General features: G+C 43.4%; 1 protein-coding gene across 1 annotated transcript in view; it reads left to right on the forward strand.

The window, feature by feature from the left end:
• The window catches only part of FBXO32 (F-box protein 32), a 32,572-nt gene extending 26,602 nt beyond the window's left edge, over positions 1–5,970 (forward strand). Inside the window, exons 7-9 of the mRNA XM_074986698.1 lie at positions 1,120–1,302; positions 2,514–2,657; positions 5,258–5,970. Of these exons, the coding sequence (XP_074842799.1) occupies positions 1,120–1,302; positions 2,514–2,657; positions 5,258–5,347 (417 nt within the window). The 3' untranslated portion in view covers positions 5,348–5,970. The remainder of the gene's footprint in view (positions 1–1,119; positions 1,303–2,513; positions 2,658–5,257) is intronic.
• The last annotated feature ends 9,239 nt before the right edge of the window (positions 5,971–15,209 follow it).

Consider the following 15,209-nt stretch of genomic DNA (forward strand, 5'->3'; position numbering starts at 1 on the left):
CATGGAGGACCCCGCTATTTCGATGTTGCGGGACGCGGATCGTCTACACGTCCCTACTTCGATGTTGAACGTCGAAGTAGGGCGCTATTCCCATCCCCTCATGGGGTTAGCGACTTCGACGTCTCGCCGCCTAACGTCGATTTCAACTTCGAAATAGCGCCCAACACGTGTAGACGTGACGGGCGCTATTTCGAAGTTACTGCCGCTACTTCGAAGTAGCGTGCACGTGTAGACGCAGCTGTGGGGTCCAGCTGTCAGCTGCTGCAGGCACATGAGGGTCAACCCCCCCCAACCCTGGTTCACCCCAGTCAACACCCCCCAATCCTCAACGGCCCCTGCTAACACTCCCCGTCATGTGGGGCTCCAGCTCCAACCCCCTGGCTGGGCTCAACCCCTACCCCAACCCCCTGCTGCCCGGGTCCAACCCCCTGCATGCCCCACCTCAATTGCACCCTTCCATCACCCCTGCCACCCTAACCCACCACAGGCTTAACCCCCTCTACCCCCTCCCAGGGCCCCAACCCTAGCCCTCCCTGACTTACATGGAATTCAAGATATGCGAGGTCGCGTATCTCAAGGGATTACAGTATAAGGGTATTTCCAGCTTACGACCAAGTTGATTTGCAACCAGGTGTTCGGAACTTAACCCGTTCGTAAGTTGGGGACCATCTGTAAAATCTTAGTAGACTTAGTTGGCAGTTGTCTTAGTAGAACATGAAATTTCCAAGGAAATTCAACTGTGTAGACTGGAGGTTTAACCTGGTTGGGAATAGTATTGTCCAGTTATCTGACACGACCAACAGAGACAGTACTGTCCTGGTCCACCACAGGAGACCTTTGACACCAAAAGCCTCCCCTCCTGTGGTGAGGAGAGTAAACCGTGATAACTGCAGTTGTTGCTCTGCCAGAGTGAACAGTGGATACAGGTAGTCTTCTTGCTGGAAATAATGGATCAGTCTATCATAGAATATCCTAGGGAAACATTTGAAACCTGGATGGGAAATTAGCTTGTGTATACAAAATATTTCCTAAGCATTACATTACTTCATTCTAGAACTGCCTGATTTTTCTCCTTATACTAACTAAGGTCTTTTCTTTTTTCTTTTTTTTTTTCCCCAGCCTGCCTTTAAAGGAATGACCTTTACAGACTTGCCATTGTGTTTACAATTAAACATCATGCAGCGGCTAACTGATGGGAGAGATCTTGTCAGCCTTGGGCAAGTGGCCCCTGAACTGCAGGTCCTTAGTGAAGACCGGCTGCTGTGGAAAAAGCTCTGCCAGTACCATTTCACAGACCGACAGGTAATGGGATGGAAGTTAAACCTCGATCAGCCTCCTGTTGTAACCCACTGGCAGTTGAACGCAGACAAATTTTCCTCATTTGACCGCTTCGTTGTTTAAGGGGTGTGTTGTGAGTCTCTGGTATGGGCTGAAATGATAAAGGTGATAAAAGTTTATCCCTGAGGGGAAGTTCTGATAGTGTTGCAAATGCAATAGAACTGATGCTTGAATGGGAAGCTGCTATAGCAATAATATGCACATGCACCTCCTCCAGTCCAGGCTGCCACCTCATGTGGCTTAGGATGGTATCACTTTGGCTTTTACCCTATGTGTAGGGAGTTCTGTGTCTGGGTAGTTCCCAGTGGTAACTGCTCACATCACAGAACCCATCATCACAACTGGCCGTGCTGCAGACAGGCTCCATAGAGAGGCCAACGTGTGACTGGACCATGAGTCATCCTCTTTCTCCCTTTAGTGGGAAGACCCCTCCCAGTCTGAGCTGTTTTGCCCTGAGTGGAAAGCTAACCATGTTGCTATATTGTATCTGTTGTGGGGGCAAAGGTTTTCAGTCTCTTGGACTGCCAGTCTGGCACCATTCATGAGCGCTAAATATACACACACACAAGTGGAACCAGATCTTCAGCTGGTGTGAATTAGCACTGCTCCAGTGATTTCAACAAACCCAAACAGATCTATGTCTGTTGAAGATCTGGCCCTGGATTCTAGGAAGATTTTTTTCCCCTCCTATATCAACTACATTTCCTGTGTTGTCATAGATCCAAATCTGATCTGCACACCGAACGATAGCCTGAAAATGAATTTCTCACAAGCTAATATGGTAGCTCTAGGTTTGAAGAGATCTGTGCAAAAAAGAAATACAATTTAGTTCTTGAAACTGCTACATGGGGTAAAGTTTGTTATCCCAATAATCACTTCTGGAGTTTCCGAATCAGGGTGATATGTGATACCATGAACCCCGTGGAGGCACTGTCCAGCAAAGTGCAACAGGAAGGAATCTGTGTAAAGGAACGGTCTCCGGTACTTATGCTGTGTGGTGCATTTTGGATTAAGGAGAGACTCAGAATAGATTCTCTTGCCATTACTGAGGAGTCCAGGTGGAGATCAGGAAGATTTCCTGCTGGCTGCATGCAGGGGGTAGGTCTTGAGAAGTGATATTGCAGACAAAACTAAGCCCTTGTGTGCACTCAGTCCACTCTAACTGTGATTTTTAGATTCGTAAGCGGATAATCTTATCTGAGAAAGGGTTGCTGGACTGGAAGAAGATGTACTTTAAACTTGTAAGGTGTTATCCAAGGAAAGAGCAGTATGGAGACACCCTGCAGCTCTGCAGACATTGCCACATCCTCTCTTGGAAGGTACGGTTCTATACCAGCAGAATTGATTTAGGGCCTGATTTCTCAGAAGTTCTGACTGTCCTCGATTTCTCCCAATTCAGGCTAATGAGAATTTGCAAGTGCTGACCTCCTCCACAAATTAGGCCTGTGCCACTTACAACTTGTTTGTTTTCAATGTTAAGTAGCTCCTTCACATTTTTTTTGTTACTCCCTGGGGCCACAGGATCTAACATGGGTTTCTCATTCTGTGAGAAGGCGGCCCCTGAAGTGCCACACCAAACTTGAGACATTTACTGAAACCTGGGGCCAAATTCTGCTCTACACCACAATGGTGTAAATCTGAAATAGCATAGTTGAACTCACTCTGTTCTGACATGAGTTTGACTGACAGCAAAATCATGTCACTGTCCCTTGGAGGTGATTGAGAGAATGAATCTGGATCTTTGTTGCTCATCTTCCTTCAGCGGAGAACTGTCCCTAAAATGTGAAGCTCAACCTTGACCTTTTGTTGCCAAAGGAGAGTATAACATTTGTTAGAGCATCATAGAAGAGTGGAACTGGAAGGGAGCTAGTCCAGTCGTCTGCCCTGAGGCAGGACCAAGTAAATCCCAGACAAGCCCTTGCTCAGGCTTTCTCTCAAGCATGGAGGTATAGCTCAGTGGCTTAGTGTTTGCCTGTAGAGCCCCGGGTCCTTGATCCAAATCCAAGTACCCCCTTAAAAAGCTGCCCCCTTTTTTGGGAGGTCTAGGTTGGATATTAGGAAAAACTATTTCACTAGGAGAGCGGAGAAGCACTGCAATGCATAAACTAGAGAGGTGAAGGAATCTCCATCCTTAGAGGTTTTCAAGTCCCTGCTTGACAAAGTCCTGGCTGGGATGATTGAGTTGGGATTGAACCTGCTTTGGGCAGAAAGCTGGACTCAATGACCTCCTGAGTTCCATTCCGGTCTTAGGAGTCTATCATTCTATGAAACCTACATTTTCTGTGACAGGTGTTTGTCTATTCTGGTCTTAAAAACTTCCAGTGATGGGGATTCCACAGCTTCCCTTCACAACCAATTCCAGATCTTACCTGTCTGTACAGTTAGAAACTTGTCCTCATATCTCTCCTATATCTCCATTGCTATATATTAAGCTGATTACTTCCTGTCCTACACTCAGTGGACAGGGAGAGCGACTGATCGCAGTCCTTAACATACTTAAATATGTTATCAGTCCCCTCCTTCTCCCTAATTTGTCTTTTCTTAAGACTAAGCCTACCCTGGGTTTTGTTTTTACTTTTCTTCATAGGTTAGGGTTGTTTTTTTTAAATTGTTATTTTTATTGTTCTTGTCTGGACTTTTAGTTTGTCCACATCTTTCCTAATGTATGGCACCCAGGGTCGGATGCGGTACTGCAGCTGAGCTCTTGCCAGTGCCGCATGGAAGAGCTACCCTCCCTTCCCCCACATGTCTTAGAGCACTGCTGTTAGTACGCTCCAGAATATTAGCTGCTTTTGTGTCTACTTCACATTGATGGCTCATATTCAGTGTGTAATTGCTATGACCCCCACAGCAGAGCAACACAAGAGGCATATGGAGTCAAGTTTCCCCCTCATGGGACTACAGGTAGAAAGGCAGAGGGGCTCTGGCATTTTGCTGCATTGGTTCCCTCCCTCCACCTGCAGCATGCTCATCACAAATCCCTGGCAGCCAGAGTTGGGTAGGAAGCAGAGGGTGTGGCTCTAGCTGCTTCCCATGCCAAACGTGGGTCATTGCACCAACCAGTGCATCAGCGACCTGAAAGAGCCTGCCTGGGTAGATGGGGCATCTCACACCCAGGCCTGGGTGCCAGGGACAGGAGCTAAGTGAGCCAGAACTTCTTTCACTCCCCCACCCTTTCCCCACAAGCACATCCCTGCTCATGCAGCCCCTGTGTCCAGCAGCAAGGCACAGGCAGGAGTGGCTGCACAGATCAGGGGCCCATAGCACCCAGGTGATGCTGCATGAGAAGTGGCTCCCTCCCGCCTGCTGCCTGGGCATGGCTGCCTGGGAGAGCAGCCAAACATGCTAGAGGGAGGGTAGCACACCAACATGGGGCAGGCCTCTAGGTCCTTTTCAGTATTGCTGCTGCCTAAAGAGTTATTCCCCATTTTGTATCTGAACCTGTGATATTTTTTCTCTCTAACTGTAGTACTTGTCACTTGTAATTAGTGAATTTCATCGGGTTGATTTTAGACCAATTCTCCAGTGTATCAAGATGGTTGATTCTAGTCCTGTCCTTCAAAGTGTTTGTTATGCTTCTCAGCATGGTGTCATCTGCAAGTTGTATAAGCATATGCTCTCCACTCTATTATCTTGGTCATTACTGAGACTATTGAATAGTACTTGACCCAGAACAGACCCCCATGGAACTCCTCTACATAATCCTCCCAGTTGGACAGTGAGCCATTGATGACTACTCTCTGAGTACAGTTTTGCATTCAGTTGTTCCCCCACCCAATAGTACTCTCTTCTGCACGCTCCCATCTGTTTGCAAACTGGATGTGCAGCATGTGGCATACAGGGCATTGTAAAGCAACTAAAGCTGTCACACTTGTTCTGTGGCCTCTCTTGAACTTGATTTATGTATTTATTTATTTAGGGTACTGATCATCCTTGCACAGCCAACAACCCAGAGAGCTGCTCCATTTCTCTTTCCCCCCAAGACTTTATCAACTTGTTCAGATTCTGAAGCGTGGCTCTTCACAGCATAGCATATTCCTACAAGACACTTTAGAGCGCTCAGCTTGGACACTGAACTTGTAAATAGTGTAAATGTTGACGTCCGTTGGAAGCTCCTGAGTCAAGCGAACAAGAGAATCGTAGACGGGAAAGGTGAAGTCGCTCGCTGACATTTGATGTTTAAGAAATATATGGACTTCTAACAAGATTGATATCTATAGGCAATTTTGTAAAAAGCCACCTTTTATTATCACAGTACAAGATACAGGGCAGAAATTACTTTCTATTTAGCAGTTAAACCAGAATTTGCCCCATGGCCATTTGAAAACTTTCTATATATTTTCAGTTTCTAATAAATGAAAAGAAAGCAGTTTGCAACTAGGACTGTTTAACTGCTCCTCCATCTGGTTGTATTTACAATAGATATTTATAAATATGACATTTTAACAATGATATTTATGGAAAAAAATTCCCTGAAATGAGCTTTAATAATACTTGTATGTGAAAAGAATTGGATGCATTCAGAAATGTGCATAACATCTAGGATTTGATCCTATTTTAAAAATTAAAATAATGCACCACACAATTTTCTACCTCGAATAAATAGAATGCTTTTGAAACAATAATCCATTATGCAATGTGAACTCTTATACTTTGTACATTGATTTAAAGGGAAACGATATTCGACTGTAAGCCAACTCTTTATGTTAAAGCTTACTTTTTAAATTAGTTTTCTTGCTGTACTCAGTGCTTGAATGCCCAAATGATAAGCGCCTTAGAAATACCTAAGATTTTACTCCATCCTGTTTTAATTTTGTTGCCTTTATAAAGGAAGCAAAAAACAAAAACAAAAAACAAAGGGTGGAGATTAGTATTTAAGATGGATTTATGGTGGCTGAATCATAAGGTGCCAGATCTAACCTCTCTTTTAGTGTGAATTACTCTGAATTTGCAAGTTATCAGAGGGGTAGTCATGTTAGTCTGTATCCAAAAAAACGACAAGAAGTTCTGTGGAACCTTATAGACTAACAGATTTTTTGGAGGTGCATCTGACAAAGTGGGTCTTTGCCCACGAAAGCTTATGCTCCAAAAAATCTATTAGTCTATAAAGTGCCACAGGACTTCTCGTTGTTTTTTCTAAATTTACACTTGTCTGAGATCAGCCTCTGGCTCCTCTGCCTCCTTGTAATTCCACTAAAATAAAGTCAAAAATGATGTAACTGAGAGGAGACGCCAGGCTGCTTCTACATATGCCACCTCCCGTGGGAAGTGGCATGGTAATGTAATTTGAAGCAGGCTCACGAGGGGCTAACATGCATATTCAGCACCTCATTAGCACAATGGCAGCCACGCGGATTACAAAGTGCAGACTTCGAATTGCAGATTGACAATGTAGATGGGGGCAGCTTGGAAATAAGCGACCCATTTCGACATTCCCTTACTCCCACAGAACTAGATGGGAGTAAGGGAGTATCGAAGTGGGGTGCTCATTTTGAAGCTGCCCGCATCTACACTGTCAATCTGCAATTCAAAGTCTGCACTTTGAAATTCACACAGCTGCCATTGTGCTAATGAGGCACTGAATATGCACATTAGCGCCTCATTAGCCTGCTTCAAATTGCCTCATTACCATGCCCCCTCCAATGGGAGGTGGCATGTGTAGAAGCAGCCTCAGTACCATACGATCAGGTTTCTGATAGGTCTAAATAGGTAAACCTCCGCTGACATCAGTGGATCTGTGCCTGTTCACAGTCACTGAGGATCTGGCTCATAGTATTTCTTTTACATGCTGTTGGTGTGTAACTGCTGTAAGAAACAGGAAAAGTAGTAAGGAAAGTCAGCCATAGAGTCCTAGTGTAGCAAAGGTACAGTCAGTCCTGAAGGTAAATAGGATTTCTAATCACTTATCACCTGACATCCCTGATCATTTCTGTGTACCACAGAAATGAATAATAATTCATCTAATCCATCCCTTACCAGAGACAGATTAATTCTCACTGTACCTCTGTGAGTGCTTACAAATCTTGGTCCCACTGAAATTAATGACCAGCCTTCTGTTGGCTTCAGTACAACCTAGATCAGGTTCTCAGTCTCCGTTATCCATAACTAGTAAATTTGGAAAACTTGATCTGGCAGATTCCAGTCCATGTGTAAAGGTTTGGAAAGCCAATGTAGGAAAAACCCTCTACCAGAGTTCACACAGAGCACTTTTCCAATACTGTACACAGAGTGCGTAAGCAAGGTGCCTAAGGAAGATATACATTAGTAAGTTGCATGGTATGTACAAAGAAGTGTGAGGAAGAGAAATACTCAGGACAAATCAGGAAGAACTACTTGAGTTTAATTATGAAATATTCTGTTCCTTTTTTTACAGTTTTTATAATTGATCTCTAACACTTTTCTGCAGCTGTTTGTGTGTGTGTGTGTGTGTATATATTTGCAACAATATTTGCATTTTTGCAAACTAGATCACTTCGCATGCTCTTGGGGTAGTTGTCTGGGGAAAAGCATATTTGAATTACATAGTGGGAATGGGGATTGCAGCCTTCATGACAGGAGATCTGGAAGAATGTTTTGGTAGTATTGCCATTTGTTGCTTTCCAAAGACAGAAAGTTTGGTTCTTCCAGAAATCTCTTTTGAAGCCAGGCCAAGAGTCATTCCGAGGAGAAATCCATTTGTATTATAAAAAGAAGGGGATAAAATAATTCTCACATAGAGATCTTGCCTTCCTCCATCCACTCTCAGCTAAAACACTGGTGAAAAGAGTGAATTTTATCTCTGGGATGGTCGTGTGAGTGGAAGGTGACTCAGAGCTAGTTAACTGGGAAAAATGAAATTGTAGTTGTGGGTGTTGGTGTCACTGAGTAGGGGAGGCCAGCTTCTATTCTCATTCACACCCATGCAATCTTGCTGATGTCAGTTAGGTTGTGTGGGTATAAATGGGGCTGGAATTTGGCTTGGTGAAAAAGGAGTATGAAGGGCAGTAATTTGGCAGTGACTGAAATGGGGATGTTGTTTGTGAAGATCCATTTTATTCCTTCCTCCAGCAGTTAAAAATACCCTTATACCCTTTGTGCCCTCTGCTTGGAGGTTAATTTTCCCACCCCCCACACCTCCTTCTGCTGCCCCCTCTACTTTCATTGAACCAGCCTAAGTGGAAGGCCAAATTCAACATACAAGCAATTCACGTTTCAACCTGCAAAATAGTTATTTTAGATTGTATTTACTGACACAAGCTTCTCCTTAGTGTAACCCACATCAAGTGATCTTATTTTAAGCCCAGGACTGACTCTGGCTCAGCAAGTTCACCATTCCATATATAAAAGACTGATGTGGTCTGAGCACAGGGGTCTGAGTGGGGAATTTAGGAATTCTAGTCCTAGCTGTACATCCATTTCCTTTTGTGTTTTTTAGCAAACTCTTTGCCTCTGTTTCCAGTCTATAAAATAGAGATTACTTATGGCAGTCCCCTGCTGTCAGGAGAGGTTAGCCATCAAGTTCTTCAAGCAGTTGAAGTTAAGGTGCAGGTTCTGCTCTAAAAGCATTTCATGGGCCTTTTGTGAAACATTTGTCTACCCATTGACACCTTCAGATTGTTTTACTTCTTCTTAAGCTACCTGCTGATGCAAACTCTGTGATAATGCATGCTGTTAAGGAATATAACTTATTAAATGAGTCTGCTAGAGAAAGAAATAGAAACACTCATCACAGAGTGTTATCTTACTGCTGCAGTGTTACTGATACCCATCTCCTCACAAGCCTTTCCTAGGGCTTGTACCCACTGCCAGGTGGATCGACGCTGCAGCACTCGGTCCACTGGCAGTCATTTTCGCAGGAGTAGTGAATAGCTGCACTCCAGTGCCCCACTGGAACGAGACGTGCAAGTCAATGAGAGAGTTGCTCTTTATGTAGCTGAAGTTGCATAATTTAGGTCGACTTTAACCCAAAGTGTAGACCTGCTCCTGGTCCCAAAATGGTTTGTTACTATCAAATACTGTGGTGGGTCAAATGATTCCTTTTTGACAGCTGCTGTTTGTGCCCAGATATCTTAGCGCAGATCTACACAGCAAAGTTACTTTGAAATAACTATCATAGAATCTACGTGATGCAACCACTGTTTCAAAATAGCAGTTGACCTATTTCAAAATCAGTAAACCTCATTTTACAAGGAATAGTGCCTATTTCTAAATAAGACATAGTGGCCGTTTCTACACATGCCACTTACGGAGCGAAATATACTAATGAGGCATGGATGCAAATTCCTGGCAGCTCATTAGCATACGGTCACGTGATTTGGAGTCTGGAAGACCGTTCTTCCGGACTCCAAAACGCCGTGTAGAAGCGCAGCCCTGGGGGGGAGCTTCCGGAAGGAAGTCCTCCTTCCGCAGGCCCCTTCTTCCTGAAAATTTTCGGGAAGAAGGGGCCTCCGGAAGAAGCGTATCCAATGGCTCTGTTTTGAAATAGGCTCTGTGGCTGTGTCTACTCTACACCAATCAGTTGACAGAAGTTGCTGTTGGAAGATATCTTCTAACAAAATTTCTCTCAACAGATCATGACTACTCACAAAAGCAGATGGAAAAAGCAATCTGCTCTTTTGCCAGAGAGTGGCTGGACTGCCTGGCCCCCTCTAAACAGAATGGGTGACCAGAAGTACAGCAGACAGGGCTGCCTGGTGACCAAAAAGCCCTGTCTGTTGACAGAAGGACCCCCAGAGCATCTACACGGCTTTTTTATTGACAGATTCTGTTGAGAAAGGCATTCTACCTTGTGGGGGAGAGACAGGAGGTTGTTACAAAAAGTGCCAAGTTCTGTCAACAGTATGGCTGGGTCTACACCTGCCCCTTCCTTTCAAAAGGGGCATGTTAATGAGTGGGTTCAAAAGATGCTAATGAGGCGCTGCAATGAATATGCAGTGCCTCATTAGCATAATGGCAGCCGTGGCAATTCAAAAGTGCGGCTTTTCGAATCGCGTGCCGCCCTTGGAGACGGGACCTTCCGAAAGGACCCCCGCTAGTTTTCGAAAGCCCTTCTTTCGATCCCACAGCCACCATTATGCCAATGAGTTGCTGCATGTTCATTGCAGCGCCTCATTAGCATCTTTCGAACCCACTCATTAACATGCCCCTTTCAAAAGGAAGGGGCACGTGTAGACATAGGGTATGTGTTTGGATGATGTATTTTGAAATAGCTGAGTGCTTTCAAAATTTCAAAAGCCGTGTCTACACGTGCACGCTACTTCGAAGTAGCGGCACTAACTTCGAAATAGCGCCCGTCACGGCTACACGTGTTGGGTGCTATTTCGATGTTAACATCGACGTTAGGCGGCGAGACGTCGAAGCCGCTAACCCCATGAGGGGATGGGAATAGCGCCCTACTTCGAAGTTGAACGTCGAAGTAGGGCACGTGTAGACGATCCGCGTCCTGCAACATCGAAATAGCGGGGTCTGCCATGGTGGCCATCAGCTGAGGGGTTGAGAGATGCTCTCTCTCCAGCCCCTGCGGGGCTCTGTGGTCACCGTGTGCAGCAGCCCTTAGCCCAGGGCTTCTGGCTGCTGCTGCGGCAGCTGGGGATCCATGCTGCATGCACAGGGTCTGCAACCAGTTGTCGGCTCTGTGGATCTTGTGTTGTTTAGTGCAACTGTGTCTGGGAGGGGCCCTTTAAGGGAGCGGCTTGATGTTGAGTCCGCCCTGTGACCCTGTCTGCAGCTGTGCCTGGCACCCTTATTTCGATGTGTGCTACTTTGGCTTGTAGACGTTCCCTCGCAGCACCTATTTCGATGTGGTGCTGCGCAACGTCGATGTTGAACGTCGACATTGCCAGCCCTGGAGGACATGTAGACGTTATTCATCGAAATAGCCTATTTCGATGTCGCTACATCGAAATAAGCTACTTCGATGTAGGCTTCACGTGTAGACGTAGCTAAAATAAGCTATTTTGGAATAGCTATTCTGGAATAAGACTGCTATGTAGACATACCCTCATCCTGACCACTTACAAAGGCACCCAATCATATTCCTATATCTTATTTGAAGGTCTAGGACATCTGCATACTTTAGACTGGTAAGAAAATGAAAGCTATAGTGGGAATTGTGATTTTTTGGCAGGAGGTTGCAAAGGTACTCTGGCATAATAGGGACTGCTTTATTTTTAAGGTAATTCTGGCAAAGTTATTGTAAAGTTGAAAACAGGCTTTCCATGTTTGAACATTACATCAATGATGATTTTTCCAAACTGCATTTCATCTTGGGTAATTAGTGGTAGGGTTGTCATTAGGAATTCAACTCTATGAAATCATGCTCTGCCTTTATCATCATAAAAGCAGAGTACTTCCACTGATGCCAATGGAGCTCTCTGCATTTACCAGTGCATCAGAGCTGAATATAGCTCTATGTAGATATTTTTAAAATACAGGGGAGAGGGTGTGGGAAGGAAGAGAGGATAATTTTGCATTTCAGTTTCCCAGAAGGGTAAGTATTTGAATTTATTTTAATGTGACGTTCACTTCAAGAGGCTGAATTTCAATTGCACATAAGCTGAGCAGTTTATACTAATGACAGTGTGGTATTTTAATGTTTGGTACAGTGCGTGCACCTCATCTTACAGTGTTTTTAATTGTGTTACTATTTGTGTTTTTGTAAAATGGCTAGAAAACGTTGTATTGCTTTGCAGTCATGCTTCACATGTAAACGTTTAATTGCACCGTACCACATTCTGTAACTGAGAATATTGCTGTCCTCCAGTTTTGAATTCCTGTAGTGACTAATGTTTGTGTTCCCATTTCTATTTGGCATTAATTACTCCTGTGCAACCAACTCCTAGAACATATGCAGGTAGTGAACCAGCTTTTTCTGCCCAGCCATTTCTTTGGCCCTTAGTAGCTGCCACTGAAATTGACCAGGAACATTTCAAATATTGTAGAGTACCTAATAAATCATAGCTGATGATTCCAGCTTAATCCTTCTGATCACTACAATAAACCATCCTGTACTTTTGAGGGGCTCTTGCCTAGCTTCTTTTCACAGATCAGCATCTTGCCAAAAATAGCTTCAAATTAAAATACAAGTCTTTCTTGCTAGCAAAAAACACACCCACCCTCTGCATATGATAGGGAATCAGTTCAAAAGTTTTGCTACAGCATTTGGAATTCTGCTTGTCTACCAGCACAGCAATGTGTACCGACAAGAGAGTGTTTATAAATGCATTCCTTCTACAAGCAACAGCTCTTCCAAAGCCCCCTTCTTCTGAGCTGTCTGGTCCTCTCCTGCCTTGGAAGTTGAGAAGTTTCTAAGAGGAGCCTAATTTAAAAATTACGCAGCACTTTTTTAGTACTCAGCACTTCTGTAGTACACCCTATTCCTATGGACTTCATTGGTGGTGGAAGATGCTCTGAATCATTTAGCTTTCTGCAGGGTCTGCCTCCAAGGATGATAAATTTTTTCTGTTCTTGACAATCTCTACTATACTAATAGCTTAAACACTCCATAGAGAAGCCACTGCCTTTTCACCTGTGTGTACCTACCACTAGAACTGATGATAAAAGTCTGGCCCTTTTTGGCACTCACTTGCTGCATATAGTGCCAACAGGGCAGATCCTGCATTAACATTTTTAATTATAAATTGCAAACTTACACATTTTAGGGGCTAAGCTACAGTAATAATGAATACTGGCTTATATGTGAAACTGATGCTTATTTTTCCTTTTAAAATAAAGCTGTAACTAGATAAGGTATGAAGTGAAAAGCATACCTGGTGTATTAAGACTCCTATTTAATATTGTGTGATTCAGATCCTTTCATATAAATTATTTGCACATTTTTTTTCTTTGCATGTTCAGTTCTGATTTTTACAGCAGTTTGGTACAAACAGTGATGTATTTTTGTAAAATGTCTTTGACACTGAATTGCAATAAATGTTCAGATAATATGAACCTTGTTATTTAGTTGTTTGTTGCTTTAAGTGTGTGGGTCTCTTGCAAATGTAAATTGAAAGATTCACCTGCAAGTCTTATCTAGAGTTTAGGTACCATGGTAACACGTGCCATAATGACACCATGAATGAATAAATCCACTATTTTGTTACAAATCAAAGGGAAAAAGGTTAATCCAAATATCTTCAATAAGAACTAATAAAAGACCAGTGGCTAAATTAGATGTAACTGATGCATAGGTCTTTCAAAGGAGCATATTTCACTTTAAATGAGTTATGATTCACAGGTATCCCACTGCTTTCAAGCTATGCAGTTTCCATATCAGTGCTCCAAGTTGGGGGAATACCCAAGCAATGCATTTTCTGGCCTTGAGAACCTAAAGTCTTTCAGTCAGGCAAAACGTCAGTTGAAATCAAAGGGACTTTAGCTGAAGCTGGGACTACATGATCAGGACAAAGGTGTCTGATCAGGTGACAGGGAATGTACACAAGGAATACCTTGGCCTGGTATGTTAACTCTTCAGGAAGATGAGTAATTGAATGACAAATGGTACAGTATCATAGTCAGTAGAACACAAAGATAATTTTGGAGAAGAGGGCAGTCTTCGTAAAGAAAGCTGATGGGTTTAGAGGAACACATGGTTTCTCAGGAGAGGATCTATTAAAGGAGACCCTTTCTGTCCTGGTTAGGAGGAAAGGATGGAAGATGATAAAATAGGGGTAAGACCTGATGAGATACAGACAAAAAAGAGTTCCATTTAGTTGTATTACATAATGGCAGGTAGCTAAAAAGGGAGAAGTTTTTAAAGTACTTACATAGCAATGGTAGCAGTCTTCATAATGAGATGGATGAACTAGAGTGCCCAGTATTAAATTAGGATATTGATATAATAGGCATCACAGAAATTGAGTGGAATGAAGATAATCAATGGGACCCAGTAATACCTGGTCACAAAATATATCAGAAGGGCAGAACAGGTTGTGCTGCTGCAGGAGTGGCATTGTACATGGGGAGAAAAAGCATGGAATCAAATGAAGTAATAATCTTAATTGAAGCAAACCATGTTCCATACTGAGAATCTCAATGGATACTACATATATGTTCCAATAAGAAGAATATAGTTATAGGGATGTATTCTCAACCAGATGACCAGAATGGTGATAGTGACTGAGAAGTACTCAGGGAGATTAGACAGGTTCTGCAAAAGCTCATTAATGGGGGTTTCAAATATTCCCATATTGACTGGGGACATGTCACCTCAGGATGGGTTGCAGAGATAAAATTTCCTGACACCAATAATGACTGTTTCTTGGAGCAGCTATTCTTGGGACCCACAAGAAAAAAGCAGGTCTTTATTTAGTCCTCAGCGGAGTACAGGCTCTGGTACTAGAGGTGAATATAGCTGGACTACGAGGTAAAAGTGACCAAAATATAATTAAATTTAACATCCCTGTGGTGGGGAAACATCACAGCAGCCCAACACTATAGCATTTAATTTCAGAAAGGGGGACTATACAAAAAATGAGGAAGGTTTGGTCAACAGAAATTAAAAGGTGTACAGTGCCATATGAGGAGAAATTAATATAACTGGGACTTTTCAGCTTGGAACAGATGACCAATGAGTGATATGATACAGGTCTACAATATCATGACTGATGTGGAGTGAGTAAATAAGGAAATGTTACTTATTCCTTCTCATAAAACAAGTATGAGGGGTCACCAAATGAAATTTAAAAGAGGCTTAAAAAAAGCAAAAGGAAGTATTTTTGACACAATGCACAGGCAGCCCATGGTACTCTTTGCCAGAGGATGCTGTGAAGGGCAAAACTATAACACAGGTGGGCAACAAGCAGCCCATAGGCCAGAGGTGGTTTGCCCAGGGTTAGTCCTTGGTGGGCCACCACCTCTCTATTTACCTGCATGTCCGCAGGTACATCCATTTG

The sequence above is a fragment of the Carettochelys insculpta genome, chromosome 2 (assembly GCF_033958435.1).
Source record: "Carettochelys insculpta isolate YL-2023 chromosome 2, ASM3395843v1, whole genome shotgun sequence".
Taxonomy (NCBI): domain Eukaryota; kingdom Metazoa; phylum Chordata; order Testudines; family Carettochelyidae; genus Carettochelys; species Carettochelys insculpta.